Source organism: Macaca fascicularis, chromosome 7 (assembly GCF_037993035.2).
Source record: "Macaca fascicularis isolate 582-1 chromosome 7, T2T-MFA8v1.1".
In the NCBI taxonomy this organism is placed as follows: domain Eukaryota; kingdom Metazoa; phylum Chordata; class Mammalia; order Primates; family Cercopithecidae; genus Macaca; species Macaca fascicularis.
In genome coordinates this window covers 50,212,636-50,231,444 of record NC_088381.1, presented here as the reverse complement: position 1 = coordinate 50,231,444, position 18,809 = coordinate 50,212,636, and the positions used below count along the sequence as shown (strand labels likewise).

General features: G+C 45.7%; 1 protein-coding gene across 15 annotated transcripts in view; it reads right to left on the bottom strand.

The window, feature by feature from the left end:
- Positions 1-7,841: 7,841 nt before the first annotated feature.
- Positions 7,842-18,809, bottom strand: part of NEO1 (neogenin 1) — a 265,604-nt gene continuing 254,636 nt past the window's right edge. For all 15 annotated transcript variants that reach the window (XM_045395695.2, XM_045395702.2, XM_045395705.2 and 12 more), the window contains 3 exons: positions 14,362-14,625; positions 11,595-11,731; positions 7,842-10,410 (listed from right to left, as the gene is read on the bottom strand). In XM_045395695.2, the coding sequence (XP_045251630.2) occupies positions 10,327-10,410; positions 11,595-11,731; positions 14,362-14,625 (485 nt within the window). In that variant the 3' untranslated portion in view covers positions 7,842-10,326. The remainder of the gene's footprint in view (positions 10,411-11,594; positions 11,732-14,361; positions 14,626-18,809) is intronic.

Below are 18,809 nucleotides of genomic sequence, written 5' to 3'. Positions count from 1 at the left end.
AAATGGTACACTAGAAAATATCTACTTAACAAAAAGAAAGCAATAATAGAGTAATAGAGTGACAAAACAGACATAAGACATGGTCAGTGCAGTGGCTCATGCCTGTAATCCCAGCTTTTTGGGAGGCGGGAGGATCACCTGAGGTCAGGAGTTCATGACCAGCCTGGCCTACGTGGTGAAACCCCATCTCTACTAAAAATACAAAAATTAGCTGGGCGTGGTGGCAGGTGCCTGTAATCCCAGATATTCAGGAGTCTGAGGCAGGAGAATCGGTTGAATCCAGGAGGTGGAGGTTGCTGAGATCGCGCCACTGCACTCCAGCCTGGGAGACAGAGGGAGTCTGCATCTCAAAAAAAAAAAAAAAAAAGAAAAAGAAAAAAAGGCACAAGACATATAGAAAACAAATAGGTAAATGGCAGATGTAAATCCTACCTTATCAGCAATTACATTAAATGTAAGTGGATTAAACACTCAGATTAGAGGCAGAAATCGGCAGAATGGATATAAAACCATGAACCAACTATATACTGTCTACAACAGACAGTTTTGTATTCAACGACGCATATAGATTGAGAGTAAAAGGGTGCAAAAAGACATACCAAGGAAACATTAGCTGAAGAAGAGCTGGAGTGGCTATACTATTTAATAATATCAAAGTAGACTTTAAGACAAAAATTATTACTAAAGACAAAGAACATTTTATAATGAAGAAAAGGTCAATCCATCAAAAGATTGAACAATTATATGTATATACCTAACAACAGAGCCAACAAACTCCTAAGCCACCCTGGCGGTGCATGCTTATAGTTCCAGCTACTCAGGAGAGTGAGGTGGCAGGATCACTCAAGCCCAGGAGTTTGAGTCCAGCCTGGACAATACAGCCAGATCCTCTCTCTCTCTCTCTCTCTCTAGAAAAAAATTTTATACATACACACACACACACACACATATATATATATATAGTTAGGAAGAGTTTGTGAAGGATTGTTATTAATTTTTTCTAAAGCTTTGGTCAAATTCACCAGTGAAGTCATTGGGTCTTGGGCCTTTCTTTGTGGGAAGTGTTCTTTATTACTAATGTAATCTGTCACCTATGGATCTATTTGGATTACACACACACACACACACACACATGCACACACACATACACATATACTCATGAAGTAAACCTGACATAATGGAAGGGAGGATAAACAATTCAACAGTTACAATTGCAGACTTCAATACTCCACTTTCAGTAACTGATAGAACAACTAGACAAAAGATCAGCCAGGAAATAGAAGATTTGAACAATACAAACCAAAGAGAGCTAAGAGGGATCTCTGGAACACTCCATCCAACAGCAGGAGAATATGCATTCTTCTCAAGGGCACGTGGAACTTTCTACAGGACAGACTATCTGTTAGACCACAAACCAAGTCTCAATAAATTTAAGAGGATTGAAATCATATGAAATATATTCTCTGACCATAATAGAACATTTAGAAATTAGTAACAGATATTTGAAAAATTCACAAATATATACAAATTAAACACATATGTAAATAATCATTGAATCAAAGCAGAAATCACAAAGGATATTAGAAAATAAGTTGAGGCTGGGTGCAGTGGCTCATGCCTGTAATTCCAGCACTTTGGGAGGCCAAAGCAGGTGGATCCCTTGAGGTCAGGAGTTTGAGACCAGCCTGGCCAACATGGCGAAAACCCGTCTCTACTAAAAATACAAAAGATTAGCGAGGCCTAGTGGTGGGTGCCTGTAGTCCCAGCTACATGGGAGGCTGAGGCAGGAGAATCATTTGAACCCAGGAGGCAGAGGTTGCAGTGAGCTGAGATCACACCACTGCACTCCAGCCTGTGCGACAGAGCGAGACTCCATCTCAAAAACAAACAAACAACAACAACAACAACAGCAAAAATCCTGAAAAAAACAAGTTGAGATGAATGAAAACAAAAAGATAACATACCATTCCAAAAACACAGGATGCAGCAGAAACAGTGCTTACAGGGAAACATAGAGTAGTATGCTCTGATACCTAAAAAAATATCCAATCAATAACCTAAACATTCACCTGAAGAAACTAGGAAAAGAAGCAAACTCAAAGCAAACAGAGGAAAGGAAATAATAAAGATGAAAGCAGAAAAAAATGGAATAGAGAACAGAAAACCAATACAAAAAATCAGCAAAACCAAAAGTTAGTTCTTTGAAAAGATCAACAAAATTGACAGCCTTTAGCCAGTCTGACAGAGAGAGAGAGAGGGAGAGAGAAGAGAGACTTGCTAACATCAGGAGTCAAATAAAATATATTACCACCAGTCTTAAAGAAATAAAAAGGATTATAAGAGAACACTATAAAAGTTGTATGCCAACAAATTAGATAACCTAGATAAAATGGACAAATTAGAAACAAATTACCAAAAGTGACTCAAGAATAAATACAGAATCCGAATAGATCTGTAACAAGTAGACAGATTACATTAGTAATAAAGAATGCTTCCCACAAAGAAAGGCCCAGGCCCCAATGACTTTATTGGTGAATTCGACCAAAGCTTTAGAGAACTATCAATAGCAATCCTTTACAAACTCTTCCAAAAAATAGACAAGGAGGGAACACTTCCCTTATTCTATGAGGCTAGAATTAAACTGATACCAAAGCCAGATCCCTCCACCCAAAATACAACCCTGGCCACCCTGGCAAAAACAAACAAACAAGCAAAACTACAGACCAATATCCCTTATGAATATAGACACAAAATTCTCAACAAGTTCTCAGGGAAGATGATGATCACTCATTTACTTATGTTTTGAACATACAGTGCCAGTCAGGCTTCCCTCTGGTTCTTAGTATTAGGCTTTTCCCTGAGGAAATCTCAACCTCTTTTTTCATCTACCACTTGGGTTACGGACATCCCTTACTGTCTTTGGAGCAAATCACCGAAAAGCGCTTTTGGTTGTAATTTACCCACTATTGGAATTTTTCCTGCTTTTCAGATTAGTTCAAGCAATGCTGGAAGAAACTCCTTTCTTTGGTGAATTCGTCATCATTCTCAGTGTCACCTTCTTCGTGACACGCAACTCTCCAATGAGGGTTGGAAATTCCTTCTTTACTTTACCAGATCACTTTGTTTGGGTCTCTTAGCACTTTCCATGGTAATTTCTTTCTGTTGAATATCTGTGAACACATCAGCAATGGAGACTGTCGTACTCATTTTGCATCCTCGGTGCCTGGCATATAGTGGGCCTTCGGAAGTATCTTTGGAAACAATGGAAGATTTCCAGCTTTTTGGGTGAGGAAGACCCTTTTCTGACTGGCCCCAAATATTCCTTCTCTCATCCCACCAGCCCATACTGAGATCCCTCTGGCTTCAGTTACAGTCAATTTCTCTTCTGTGTGTTAGTCTAGAATGTTCATTGGCTGGTTCTCCTTACATATTCTGGGCAACTTTGTCTGCAGGAGCCTGATCCATAATTTTGCCTTCAAAAGTAAACCCCAGCTCTTTCCAGAAAGTCATGAGCTGCCCAGAATTCTCGGCAAGACCTGGGTTTTGAGTTTACAAAAGGAACCACTTTATTCTTGTCTCACTAGAACTGACCCCAAGCTGTAGTATCTGGCCAGCCAGACTTAACTTGACTGGGCCCAGTATTGCCCTTGCAGTGTTCCAGGAATCTGGGGGACCAACTCCCTCTCTCCACTGATGGCCAGCTAGCCAGACCTGTGCACTCTTCATAGACTTTGCACTGGCCTGCTGGGGCCTCTGCACTGAATCCAGTGACGGGAGGCTGAGCACAGGAGTGACACGGGATGGCTGGGATCTGTACTGGTGGCAACATGAAGCAGGCAGCTCCCCAGCTCTGCAGTGGCTTCCTCCTTCCTCCAGATAGATAAGCCTCACATTATACCCTAGACTCAGCTCAAGCTTAGTTCTTCTGCAAAACCTTAAGTATATGCTCCTAGGAAGAATTAGGGCTTTGTTAAATTCCCTCAGCACGGGGCCACGATGTATTAGTTACCTGATTTCAAGTCCATCTGCCTCATGAGGCAAGTTCATTTAGTGAAGACCTATGGTGTGTTGGGTGCTCAGGTGGAGAATCCAAGCACAACTGCTTTCCTTAACGAGGTCATAGTGTATTGGTGGAGACAGAAACATGAACAGGAATGATCAGGGGACTGGATGGTTAGCCTGGACCTTTAAAGATGAATAGACATGACCAGACAGAGAAAGCCAATGGTCAGCGTAGGGGATAGGGAGAAAATGAGGCAGAGGAAACAGTAGAGGCCAGACATCATGGCTTATTCTGCAAGTGTAAATTGCTCTCTGTGGTTAGGGCCAAATTCGGGTGAAGGGGCAGCTTAGTGGGAAATAAAAGGGATGAGGCAGACAGGGTCACACTGGAGTCTTTACTGTAGGGCAGGTGCTGGAGCTCTCATCGCACGGTGCCGAGCAGCAGGGAGGCATCAGATTTGCGTTAGAAGCAGCACCTGAACACTTGCGTGGGGGATCACTACCTGATTGCTGGTGAGACTCAGGCAGGGGGCTTAATTAGTAGTTTGCCTACCAGACAGCAAAGAGCTGCTCTGGGGGACATCTGAGAGGTAGAGCTGGCAGGATTTGCTGAGCAATGTGCTGTGGTGTTGAGGGAAGAATTTAGAATGGCTCCCAGATTTCTCCTTTGTGTGACCGGGTGCATAGAAGGCAGACCCCATTAGCAAGGGGCTGACACCTAGTAACAGGGTGATGAGGCTTTGCTCCAGGACCCTGAGAGGGAGAAATTGTAAACGGATGGCAACCCAGACACAAGCTGAGGTCAGTCTGCCTCTTAAAATCTGGATTAGGCTGATTGGAACCCACTTTTCTTGACCTGTGTCCCCCTCTGCCCCCTGGACTTCTGAGAGTTCTCAGGTTTAGATTCTTATGGTCTCAGCTCCTGCTTCTAGCAAACCAGTTCCACTCATGGGTCACCCTTGCTGTGCCAGACTCATGGCCTGCCCACCGCCATGTTGGCCCAGATGCTGTTTTCTTCACTGGGGGAGTATCCAGTAACTCATTCAAGGCCATGTGCACACGGCAGACGTTACATGAGATTTGGGGAGCTGGAAGGGGTTCACTCCATAGAAGTGCAAATAGCATGAAATTGCCTCTAAGATCTTCTCATTTGGCCAGGTGCAGTGGCCCACGCTTGTAATCCCAGCACTTTGGGAGGCTGAGACAGGTGGATCATGAGGTCAGGAATTCGAGACCAGCCTGTACAATATGGTGAAACCCTGTCTCTACTAAAAAATACAAAAATTAGCTGGGCGTGGTGGCGGGCGCCTGTTGTCCCAGCTACTCGGGAGGCCGAGGCAGGAGAATCGCTTGAACCCGGGAGGTGGAGGTTGCAGTGAGCTGACATCATGCCATTGCACTCCAGCCTGGGCATAAGAGTGAGACTCTGACTCAAAACGAAACGAAACGAAACGAAACGAAACGAAACGAAACGAAACCAAACCAAACCAAACCAAACCAAACCAAACAAAAAGATCTTCCCGTTTAAGAAAGGTCTTTGAACACCTTGAGGCCAGCCAGTTTCCACTGGGGTGCTTTCCCACAGAGCCCCTCAATCTTGCACCATCTTGTTGATTATACTGGTTGCCAGTGTCCCCTCCACCCCTAATTATTTTAGGAAATCCCGAATTGTTCTTGCGCTACAGTGCAGCAAGTGTTCCCGCCAACCTTTTGTGAGTTCAGCTCTAGGTCCCTTTCATTTTTCAAGCCAAGTTCCTAATTGAGGAAAAGGACGTCTTGAGATGAATATCATCCACCATGCTTAGAGGGTAGTTGTAGTTTTAAGTAGCACTTTTCCAACATTATGTACATTAAAAAGATTATTAAAAACAAGTATTATTTTCTTGCAACTACTGTCTCCTACCTCTTCCTCCTGTGCCCCTGGTAAACTCCCTCCTTTGGTAGCTGGGAACCCTAGATTAGGAGTTGGGTACCTGCTACCTGGGGTTCTTCTGTCTGTGGTTAGGGGTGGTTCCTCTTGGCTCCCTGGTTCTCCAATCCCTGCCCATGGTCCTGTCATCATCAATTTGATGGCTTATTGCTGGTCTCCAGTCTCTCCTGATGGTTCTCCCCACTTCTGGCAGGAAGGTGGTTGCAACTGGGAGGGGTTGATGGATGGGGCGGGAATGGGGTGGGGGAAGAGGTATTTCTTCTTCGTATAGAGGCTTGTTCATAATGCTCATCTTAGAACAAATCTGCAAGACATTCTTGTCTTAGTTCCCAGCTTGAAGTTGGTCATGAGGTCATGAGGCATCAGAATTGTTTCTTATCGTTCTTTTTTCTTTTGAGATGGAGTTGCACTCTTGTTCCCCAGGCTGGAGTGCAATGGCATGGTCTCTGCTCACTGCAACCTCCGTCTCCCAGGTTCAAACTATTCTCCTGCCTCAGCCTCCCAAGTAGCTAGGATTACAGGCACCTGCCACCATGCCTGGCTAATTTTTGTATTTTTAGTAGAGACAGGGTTTCACTATGTTGGCCAGGCTGGTCACAAACTCCTGACCTCAGGTGATCCACCTGCCTCTGCCTCCCAAAGTGCTGGGATTCCAGGCATGAGCCATTGGGCCTAGCTCAGCATCGTTTATAACTGTCATCTTTCATCTTTCACGTTTACCCCAGGAGGCCAAAGGGCCATGGCTACTGAAATGGGGGCGTCCTAGCACCAGAACACTGCGGACTTACCAGGATCCCTGCCAGGAGGGGGCTTCTTGTGTGTGCCTGAGTGTGAAGCCTTTCAACACGCTCCAGGGCATAAGTCCTCGTGACTGTTTGTCTATCCATCCAAGAGACAAGCATCTGCTATTGTCAGAAACTGTCCCTGGCATTAGACATTCAGAAAGGAGTGAGAAATAATCTTGTCCCCACTGAGCCCACAGGGCCCAGGAAAAGACTCAAACAAGTCACAGCAAAACATGCCAAGAGCTCCACCTAGGGACGCACTGGAGGGATAGCAGCAGCAGACGCCCGGCACCTAGAACAGAATGGCATAAAGAGGACACTCCACGCAGACTGAGAACGGCCTCACTGGTAGCTTTCTGTGGCCATAGCCCCAGTGCACAAGGCGACATGAGTCTGGACCTGGAGGCTGTGGCAGACCAACCTCCAGCTATGGGAGTATGGAGTTCATCCTGAGCCCAATGGAGAGTGGCTAATGAGGACGGGATTTGGGCTTCCTAAAGTACACTCCGGTCGCAGAGTGAGGGAGCAGTGAGGACACTGTGCTCTGTGTTCAGCCCTCACTCTATTATTGCAAGCTCAGGCCTCTGGCTGCTGAGGTTACTTATTCCCTGGCCCAGACTCTGGGACACCACGAGGCATCTTATATAGTGAACACAGTGAGATGAGGCAGCCTGGGGCAAGCAGGCCTCCCAGGAGACATCTGCTCTGGCTTTAGGTCCCTGTGAGTGGTGGGGCTGGGACTGGGGAGGCCGGGCCCCGCGTGGGCACTCAGTCTGCCCTAACAGAATGTGCTGCCGCAGCAGGGACATGGCCTGCACTCCATTCAGGGATGGCTGCCAGGGGCCCCCTGATTCCTCAGGCTGCTCAGTCCCTGCAGGGCAGCAACAGGGGGATGAGAACAGGGACAAGACTCATTTTTGGTGCTGGTGGACGGTCCAAACACCTCCTGCAGCCTCCTGGCTCACCTGCCACCCTTCCCTGAGTCTCCTCGTAGACTACTGGCTTTACAGTTGTGAAGGCAACAGCAAAGTCAATTAGAGAGGCTGGGAAGCAGGGGCCCCGAAGGTTTTTGTTTTTGTTTTTTTTTAAGGACAAGGGAAAATAACTCTTTGACCAGACCAGAGTTTGATTGGATTAAAAAAGTGTATTGGATTTCCAATACTAAATAAAAACATGAAATCGTTTTTAAAAAGCCATAGAGTTTACAGCATCAACTACAGAAAAGGCCAAACAAGTGTGTACAGACGCCAGTCCCAGCAGCCCTCTGCGCCCCTCCCGCAGGCAGTGCGGCGACAGACACAGGCGTTCCACATCCCCCGAGGAAGCCGCTGAGCAGCAGCTCAACTAGGACACTACAGACACGCAATGGTTTAGTTTCAAAAATCACAGGAAAACGTAAGAAAATGTATTAAATTGTGAAAAGGTGCAATACAGAATAGCTTTCCTTTTTCTTAATTTTTAAAAAAACCCTCAACTTTGAAGTTATTTTATTTAAAAATAGGCCCCTCCCCCACCCGCCCCAATTCTGTGGCAGTATCCAGGTACCAAGGCCCTGAGGTAACAGAAGGTCAGGGTTCGTGGGACGAAATGCCCCAAATACTGAGCATGTTCTTTGGGCACAAGGTAGTTTCTGTGGTGGCCAGAGTGCTTGGACAGCTCTCTTCAAGATCAGTTAAGTGCACTGGTTTTCCGGAATCCCGCCTGGCACCCCCACGCGATCAGCTAGCTCGGCAGCAGCAGCTCCCGCATTGCACCTTTCATTGCCCTCCAAATCATAAATACAAAGAGTTCATCTTGTGAAAAAGCAAATATGTGGTAAGATCCCAAAGTGGGAAATCCCCAAGTTCAAAGGCAGGTGACCTGGGGTACCCACTGGTGGTTTCAGCAGCTGATCTCTTCTTGGCTATAGAACTGAAGCCCGATTTACTGCCTACACTGCCTTCCACACTGTCTTCTGGAGATCTGTTGGGGAGTAGAGGAAGATGCCTGAGCATCAGTCCTGTGTTTTCCATGATATATTCTTAATATTAAAAAACCACACACCTCAGCTCCTGACCTCTTTAGGAAAAAGAACCCAAGAACTATGTGCAAAGGCAACGGCTTCCAAGTGTGGCTGAGCCGTTGGGTTCACCTCAGGAAACTCCTGTGGCTTCATTCTCATCAGGGCTTAGCTGAGCTGCTGGGACAGGGGAGCGGGCAGCTGCTTCCGCTGTCTCTGTCCCTTGTTACTTGAAAAATAATATTCAGAAAGATGTGTGGAAGCCTCAGGGGGCACTGCAGCTCTGCCTTGTCTCATTCCTCCTGCTAATGCTTTCTCTGAAGGGGTCTGAAGTGTGGAAGAGAGCGCTGGACTGGTTGAAGACTGGAACTAGAGAGGAGGAGTCGTCTTATGTGGAAACAAAGTTCCTTCCTTAACCTCCAACTTCCTCAAAGAGAGCCAATAATAGCAGCAGGAAAGGTCTCCATCCTTGCTTTCTGATTTACAGAATAGGGTCAGGCTCTTACCCTATTGTGTGTGACTCAGGCAATTAGAAATACAACACCTGTCTCCTCAGCATGGACATTCTTACCAGGCTATGACCAAGACATCAGGGCTGCTAAATCCTCAAACCCACCTATTGCACAGAAGAATTTTAAAACCAGATCCAAATCAAACTCCAGTAGCAATGTAGTGACAATAAGGATGGACATGCCAGGAAACGACAATAAAGAAGATGCTTCCATTCTCTGCAGGCTTCTGGAAGAAAGTACACGACGGAAACATTCACAGGACCTCAGCAGCCCCTCCATTTCCTATTACCAACCCTCAGCCCCCCACCCCGCCCCAATACTGAAACTGCACAGAAAGCAACAAACAAGTCTTTTCAATGTTACATTTCATTCAATTCAAATAGATCTGTAGTCTCACAGTGATGAGAGGAAAAGAGTCAGGCCTTTAATAATTATAATAAAAAAATAATAAAAAAGCTTACAAACAGCAATGCAACATTTCCTCCCCCTCAGAGTGATGGATTAACAGCTGGTAGAGGATGCAATGACTCAGAATTAAAAAACAAAAACAAAACCAAAAAACAAGCCAACCCCAGGAACAACCCACACTGTCAATGACTTTCCATACATAATTGGAACAAGCAGTCAAATGTCAACCACTTGTGGAGAACACCACGGACTTCCTCGGTTTTGGATGGCGTTTTTGTTTTTGAAGGTAAAATAAAATAAGACACAAATAAAATTGTACATAAATGCCAATGTTTACACTCCATAAAGGTGATGCAGTCGCAGCACGAAGACACAGCCTGACCACAAAGTGAAATGCAGGTTGCACTTCTCGCTTCTTCCCTGGACACAAAATTTTGGCCCATGGTGCCCAGTCCTGCAGAATATCAGCAGGCAAAGGGAAGCTGCCTCAACACATGCTTCTTCCAGGCTGACCAGGGGAAGGCAGGTGGCCATGCCTGGAGCCAGCCCTACACAGAGGCGCTGGCCAGTCTGCTGGCTCATTCTGCGTTCTCAAGTGCTGTCCTCTCGTACTCTGTACAATTCCTTGTTTTCAAGGTAAGTTCCAAGACTTCCAGACTCAGGTTTGAAGTCATGTCCTGGTGAAGGTCGTCATGCTGTCGTGATAGCGTTTAGGTCCTTCATTAGTCCTTCCAGGTGGGCCATCTCTTTGGTCAGCTCATCTGGTTCATAGCTCTATGGAAAAGAAAACACTGTTACTGGGCCAGATCCAGGGAGCAACCCAGAAAGGAGAGCCCAGAGAGAGGCCAAAGCATCATGTGGTCAGTAGTCACATGGTCCCAGAAAATGGGCTACTAACACGCAGGGTGGCTCAAAAGAGTGGAAAGTAGCAGGAGAGACCCAAGGTCACTGGGATCCCGTTTCCTGATAATGCACAATGCCTTTCTCCCAACACACACTCCCCAGGGTCACAATGACCTCACAAGCCAGAAGGCCTGCTGCTTGCCCCTTCTAGGTCTCTGCCCCAGTCAGCACAGTCGGTATGTCCCTGGATCTCTGGGCCCCAAGCTTTCCGCTTAGAGAATCCTATACCTGGAAATTTAGAGGCAAAACATTTTTACTGGAGTTTGAGAGTGAAAGATCAAAGAGAGACCCTGGTGATTTTTGTTTTGACAGCAACCACTCAAGCACCTTCTCCTCCAGTATCTTGCTCAGGAAAGGTCACAGAGTAGAACTGAGGGAACGTATGAATGGTTCAAACCAAGAAAAGAAGAACAATGAGAGAAGGGACAGAACTAAAAGGCAGGCAGGAAGTGGGGGGAGGGGCCATTAGCTGGGCTGTGTGAAAAGCTAATTTAAGACGTTCAAGAGTGGATATGGGGGCCGGGTGCGGTGGCTCACGCCTGTCATCACAGCACTCTGGGAGGCCAAGGCAGGTGGATCACCTGAGGTCGGGAATTTAAGACCAGCCTGGCCGACATAGTGAAACACCGTCTGTACTAAAAATACAAAAAAATAGCCGGGCGTGGTGGCGGGCGCCTGTAGTTCCAGCTACTCAGGAGGCTGAGGCAGGAGAATCCCTTGAACCCGGGAGACAGAGGTTGCAGTGAGCCGAGATCGTGCCACTGTATTCCAGCCCAGGCGACAGAGCAAGACCCTCTCTCAAAACAAAAAAACAAAAAAACAAAAAAACAAAAAAACAACAGTGGTTATGGGAAAGAAAGTAGACCAAATCCTCAGCATAGTTCCTGGCTCAGAAAAGATGCTCAACACTGTTTCTACTGAATGAATGAGTGCATCTGCTTCATAGTTCTGGGTGGCGAGCCTGGAATGTACAGAATATCAGCTTGACCAGCAGTCTCAGGCCCTGGGGTATGTTCCCAGACAATCTGGCTGGACTGATGGCCCCACGAACTTACACTCTCGGAGTCTTCCAACATCCTTGTGGTCTCCTGCACTTCAGGGGCACTGGGAACAACCACTGGCATAGGAGGCCGGCTCCTTCCTAGAGTCCCGATGGAGGCTGTCTTCACTGAGTGAATGTGATGGTTCAGAGCTGAGGGGAAAGGGCACCGTCAGGTATGTGGCCAAGCCTGCCTCCCCTAGACCTCATGAAGGCCCTAAGGTCCAAGTGCTGCTTCAGGGTGAGAGAGACACACAGACCCACTGCGCGGGTATTGCTCTGAAAAGTTACCGGAACAAGAGGGAAGGAGGGAGATAGCAGGGCATTCATAAGGCCAGAGAAAATATTCCATTGGCTCTAGAAAACCAATATCCTAGTCCAGTGGTTCTCTAAGTGTGGTGGTCCACGAACCCTTGCAGGATATCTGGGAGGCCAAAGCTCTCCGCATAATAAGACATTATTTGCCTTTCCACTGTGTTTGCCTTTGCACTGAGGACACAAAGGCAATAGTGGGTGAGCTGCTGGAGGCTTAGTACAAATTAAGGCAGTGGTGCCAAACTGTAAAGCCATTCACTGACATGCACTTGCAGTTTAAAAAAGCCAGTTTCACTAAGAACCACTGTTAATAAAGGAGTAAATATATTTTTTTTACTACATCTTGACCTTACTGTATGTGACAAAATGGAAAGTATGCATGAAGTACTTCAGCTGTGTACAAAGTATGACAGCTATCTTTTTTTTTTGAGACGCAGTATCTCCTTATTGCCCAGGCTGGAGGGCAGTGGAGCGACCTTGGCTCACTGCAACCTCCGCCTCCTGGGTTCAAGTGATTCTCCTGCCTCAGCCTCCCGAGCAGCTGGGATTACAGGTGTCTGCTACCATGCCCGCTAATTTTTTATATTTTTAGTAGAGAAGGGGTTTCACCATGGTGGCCATGCTGGTCTTGAACTCCTGACCTCAGGTGATCCACCTGCCTCGGCCTCACGAAGTGTTGGGATTACAAGCATGAGCCACTGCGCCCGGCCAACAGCTGTCTTAAATAAAGGCACTTGTGATAGTTTGAGTTTTGAGTTGAATGTTTTTATCATGGAATATCACTGTTAGTTCAAAGACAGACAAACTGGTTCTTGAGACATCTTTTAGAAAATGAACAAAGTGAGCCTGTCAATTCAAGGCACACAATGGATAGTGTTTCCTGCCAATGATAAAATTTAAGTTTTAAGTAAAAATGAACATTTTGGAAAACTTGCATCTGCCACCATGGTCTTGAGAACTTAATACTTACACATTTTGATGATATTAATGAATATGTTTTTAGATACTGAATGAAATGTATCACTATTTGCAGAATTTGTATAATGTAGTGAACCAATATTTTCTAAATGACTGACGTGATGTTTTAGTATGGTGCATTAAATGCAAGACAGATGAATGAATTTTAATGGAATAAAGTATAAATGGTTCATAGATAAGGTTTCAGATTTCACTTTACAAACAAACCTTTAAAAGACTACAACTTGTTGAGTTTTGCTGTAGTATCAAAAAAGAATATCCACAATTATCTGAAAAGGTTATAAAAATACTCTTTCCTTTTCCAATTACATATCTGTTAGACCAGATTTTCTTCTTATATTTCAACCAAAACACCATATTGCAACAGATTGAATGCAGAAGCAGATAGGAAAATCCAGCTGTCTTTTATTAAGCCAGACATTAAAGAGATTTGCAAAAAATAAAACGACTCTTCTCACTATATTTTTGTTTTGAAAATAGTTGCTTTTCAGCCGGGCATGGTGGCTCATGCCTGCATTCCCAGCACTTTGGGAGGCCGAGGCAGGTGGATCATGAGGTCAGGAGATCAAGACCATCCTGGCTAAGGCAGTGAAACCCCATCTCTACTAAATATACAAAAAATTAGCTGGGCATGGTGGTGGGCACCTGTAGTCTCAGCTGCTTGCGAGGCTGAGGCAGAAGAATGGCGTGAACCCAGGAGGTGGAGCTTGCAGTGGGCCGAGATTGCACCACTGCACTCCAGCCTGGGTGACAGAGTGAGACTCTGTCCCAAATAAAAAAAAAAAAAAAGGAAAATAGTTTTTCATAAAAATATGCTGGTTATCCTAACATGATAGATAATTGCTTTTTTAAATGAATAAAATACTTCAAAAATTTCTTAGCTTTAATTTGAATACGGTAAATAGTGATAGATATAACCCACATGAAGAAAAGCTCTTTTATATGCTCAATAGCTTTTAAGCTATAAAGGCGCACTGAGACCAGAAATTGTGAAAATCACTGACTTATTCTAAAACAAATGAATAGGTAACAATTAAGTGCAGAAAGCAAGCATGCCTTTGAGGTCAGGGGACTGTTACTGAGCTGTGTGGATTTGGGTAAATGACTTTCCCTTCACAGGGTTCCTTTCCCTATCCTGAGGTTCCCTCTGCTTTCACCACCCTATGAGTCCAAGCCTTGGCCTCCCTGATCCCTTCTCTAGTTTGCAGGGACCTTATGAAGTGAGGTGATCCCAGGGGGCTGGGCAGACTAGATCTGCTATCCATTCCCATGTCATTGGACTTACCACCAAAGGTGCTGCACATCAAACCCAATTCAAAAGGTCAGCCCACAAACTTCTTGGGTGGGACAGTGGCACACTGCTACTCTAACTGAATTGCTGGGATAGGCTTGGAGGATATTTGCTTTGCTATATATACTTCAAGGAAGGGGTGACTTTATCCAAGCTTGAGTCAAAGGGTCCCTCCAGGTATGCTGCCATCCTCACTCACCTTGCTGGGATAGTAATGGTGTGCTTGGCAATGCAGGATCATAGGTGGGAGGTCCTGGAGGCGGGACTGCCGGCACGGCGAAGCTCTTCAATGGGTGGGAAGGGCGAACATGGGCAGTGGGAAGACTCTGGCCTGAATCTTCCTCTTGGGAGCTGGCCAAGTAAGAGGAGCTGGTAGCACCTTCAGGGTCCTGGTGATCAGTGCAGCATGTTTGAGACGAGGAGGCTGGCATGGTGTCAGTGCTGGGGGTATTTCGAACGGATTCTACAGCAAGAAAGTCTAAATGTTAGTATTTCTTTTGCCATTAAATATGTGAAAGTCCCAGAGTTTGGCTACTTCTAGGGGTTCCCTAAACCAGCTCAATAGCACTTGTGATCAGTGCTAGTCCAAGAGAACATGGATTAGCACCACTGCCAGGGATAAGAATGGAGTCTCGAACAATTTTGTACTCAACCAGCTATTCCAGTTTTTCACCTCACAGCTAAGTGGTCACAATTTTATAGATTTAAAGTTCTTCTCATTATTTACTATGGAGCACATGTAAAGGTTCCTGAGATTGCTAAGATATTAAGATATAAATAAGTATAAAAGAAAATTTAAAACTTCACTCGCTGGAATCTTAAGAGAGTGGCCTTTCATAGACAACCATGGCTAATCACCAAGGCTGGCTGGGTACCTGACAGTAGCCAGCTCTACTGACAAGGCCTGGCGGTCACTGCAGGAGAGGCCAATGCCACAGGCCTTCATGCCTCCAGGGGCTGTGCATGGCCTCATCAGAGCAAAAACCCCATAGCTCAAGTGAGAACCGGGCAACGAACAGAGCAGCCCAGAGGTCTGCACACAGCTTTCAGATCATGCCAAATGAAGGGCATTTTTGATTCAGAGAAAGAAATGGGGATAGATTAGCCTGGAGAAGGGAAGGCTCAGGAAGAACATGATAACAATCTCAAAATATAAGAAGGGGCAGTTCTTCTGGAAGGCAGCACAGCAGGGTAGAAAAGCGCGGACTCTGGAATCAGACAGATCTGGACTCTAATCTTTGCATACTAGCTGGGTGAATTTGACAAAGTCACTGAGTATATCTGAGTCTCAGTTTCTTCATCTACAAAAGAGGGAGAATAACACATAATTCTTTGAGGATTAAATGAGATGTATGAAAAGTGCTGAACACGGTGCTTGAATATCTGAAAATATTCTTTTCTTTGTAAATTACTGGGTGCTTACTTTAAGCCAGGCACTATGCTAGCTGCTTTACATTCATTAACTCACTCGATGCTCAAAGTAAACTCAGAAGGCACTGGGAAGTTAAGCAAATTGCCCATTTGCACAGTTAGAACTAGCAGGGTGGAATCTGAATCCCTGCCTTCTGACTTCCACACACATGCTCTGGACCACCACACACCTTTCCACACACAGAGTACCACCTGCCCCTACCCTGTGGGGCAGAAGCAGCACCAAGGCCCGAGGAGACCACATGAGGAAGACCCTTCCAACAGCGTGAGCTGGTGACCACCTTCCCCACCCGTGAGGAGAGGCACAGAGGACACAGCTCAGGACAATGAACTGTACCAGGAAGCCTGAAGGCCTCTTCTGACTTCTGGAGTTCTCAACCTTAGCAAGTACAGTAGTCCCCCTTATCCACGCTTTTGCTTTCAATGGTTTCAATTATCTGTGGCCAACTGCTGTCCAAAAATGTAAATGAAAAATTCCAGAAATAAATAATTCATAAGCTTTACAATGTGCACCATTGAATAGTATGATGAAATCTTGCGCCATTCCACTGGGGATGTGCATTATCCCTTAGTCCAGCCTCTCCAGACTGCGTATGCTACCTGCCCTTGAGTCACTTAGCAGCTGTCTCAGTTATCAGATAGAGAAAGCAGATATAAAGGGTTCAGTACTACATGTGATTTCAGGCCTCCACTGGGAGGGGGTGAGGGCGGATCTTGAAATGTATCCCCACAGATGGGGATACTGTAAAGCATGAGCAATCTGCAGAAATCCAACACATTTCCCTGTCTTTGTTGCTGAGGTAGCAGTGAATCTGTACCCTCGGGCTCTGAGAAGTCAGGCCACACCAGTCATGAGTGGCACCTCTGATCTTGGGTCCATGAATGAGGGACTCATACACCCTCCCAAGTGTGCCTGACTGTGTTGGCCCTACCAGGCTTAGGCCACTCCTCATCCCTTAAAGGGGTGTGCTGAGGATCTCTTCTTAGGCTTGCTCAAGTTACCCATCCCCAGGGTGGGGGAGCTGGTGGTCCCCGTGTGATCCTGGGTGGGGTAGAAGCTGGGCAGGGTAGAAGCTGGCTAGGAAGGGTAGCAGGGAGGAGGAGAGAGAAGAGTAAACTCATGTCCAGACCATGTCAGCCTGTATTGGCAGGTATGTTAGATCAGCTCTGGGCAAACAGGCCTCTCCTGACTGCCTCAATGGTCTGTAACTAGATATATAAGCTTCTGAGGGCCAAAGAGATGGTGCAAAAGGTGAAAAAGGAAAATGGGGTTGCCTATATGAGTCAGCACCCTGGCCTGCTACCACAGACCAGGGCTGCCTTTTACAACTCCAGGAGCCCCAAGCATGTTGCTTTCTACACGAAGGGTGCTCCCTGACACTGTGCAAAATCACTGGCCTGCTCAGAATCCATGCTGTAAGTAAAATTCCTGCATTGGCAAGGGGCCTACTTCGTGACTGACTTGCCTCTTAAAGAGTTAAGACACACAGAGTTCACACTGGCCAAGTGATTGGACAAGAGGAAAGTGCTTTTCCAATGCCAAGTGGTGGTGACATAGTGAATGTTCCTTAGAGCAGAGGCTGGCCCTGCCTAGCCCACATATACCAAGCTGTGGCAACACTCTGAGCTCCAGACACAAAAGCTTAAAAAAGTGCAATAGTGAAAAAGAACTTTGATCATTTCTGGATACTTGCTCTACATTCCAAACCAGTCTTCAGCGAGTCTATCACTTTAGTTTTACCTTCCTTTATGCAACTAGTCATCAAAGCATGGACTGTCTTAGTAATGCAAATTATTCTTTCCCCCTCTTCACTTTCTGCCTAGGTCCATAGAGAAGGGAATGCTTACCAACACTAAATCACAAGGGAGAGGGCTGGGTAGGAGCTGCCATGCTCCTCTCCAATCCCCAAACCCAGCAGGAAGGAGGAGGGCCTGATTTGATTGGAAGGTGCCTGCCATCCACTCAAGCAGGACCACATCCTAGCGTGTGAGATTCCTTGGCCTTAAAAATGGAGAAACAGGGTTGGGCACAAAACCTCCTTTCTAAGAGCGGTGTGGCGGCTGCTTTCTGGTCCTCTGTTCTACTTGAGACTATGTCCGTAAGGCAGACTTTGGCTCTCCATGCAGCTGGCTGGAGTAACTGTCTATCTTGTAAACCATCTTTCCTAAATGCAGGACTTCAAATTGGGATTTGGAAGGAGATAGTAGAAAGGTCAAATATATATACATATATAAAAATAATATTTAATATTTAGTAGAGACGGGGTCTTGCCTTGTTGCCCAGGCTGGTCATGGACTCAAGCGATCCTCCTGCCTCAGTCGCCCAAAGTGCTAGAATTACAGACATGAGCCATAGTGCTCAGCCTGGAAGGCCAAATTTAGATGTGAGTTCAAGCAGCATTCTCCAAATCAGGTAATAGCTTTGGGAGTAGATAATGTCAGGAATTATTACATACCCCTTAATAAAGCTTCATTTGATGTTTTGGGTATGTTTATGATTGATAAAAACTTGAAAGAATGGGGACCGGGTGTGGTGGCTCATGTCTGTAATTTCAGCACTTTGGGAGGCCAAGGCAGGCGGATCACTTGAGGTCAGGAGTTTGAGACCAGTCTGGCCAACATGGGGAAACCTCGTCTCTACTAGGAATACAAAAATCAGCCGGGCGTGGTGGCGTGTGTCTGTAATCCCAGCTAGTTGGGAGGTTGAGGCAGGAGAACTGTTTGAACCCAGGAGGTGGAAGTTGCAGTGAGCCGAGATCGCGCCACTGCACTCCAGCCTGGGCGACAGAGTGAGACTCTGTCTCAAAAACAAACAAAAAAACCAAAGAGAAACAAAAAACTTTTAAAAATGGGGATATTACTAGGAACCCAAACTTCCAGCATAAAGTTTTGAGGTTCTTTTAAAATGGAACTCACTTGAAATTCCCTTATTCCCCAGAGCAGCAAAACTCAGTTCTATCAGTAACATAATAACTATTAATAGGCAAGTTTCAAATGGTGGAAAAATAATATGTTGAATATATGAGAAGTTGCTAGGCTTGCCGTTTAAAACTGAGGATGAAAATTAATTTTCAATTAATGAAGAATAATACTTACATCACTTGCTGTCCCCACACCTTCACTATTTCCTCCTTAAAACTTTGATAATGCGGTTTTCTAAGATTTCCAAACTGGGACTTGTTTGTCTAGCAACATGTTTCTTTAAATACACTGCAG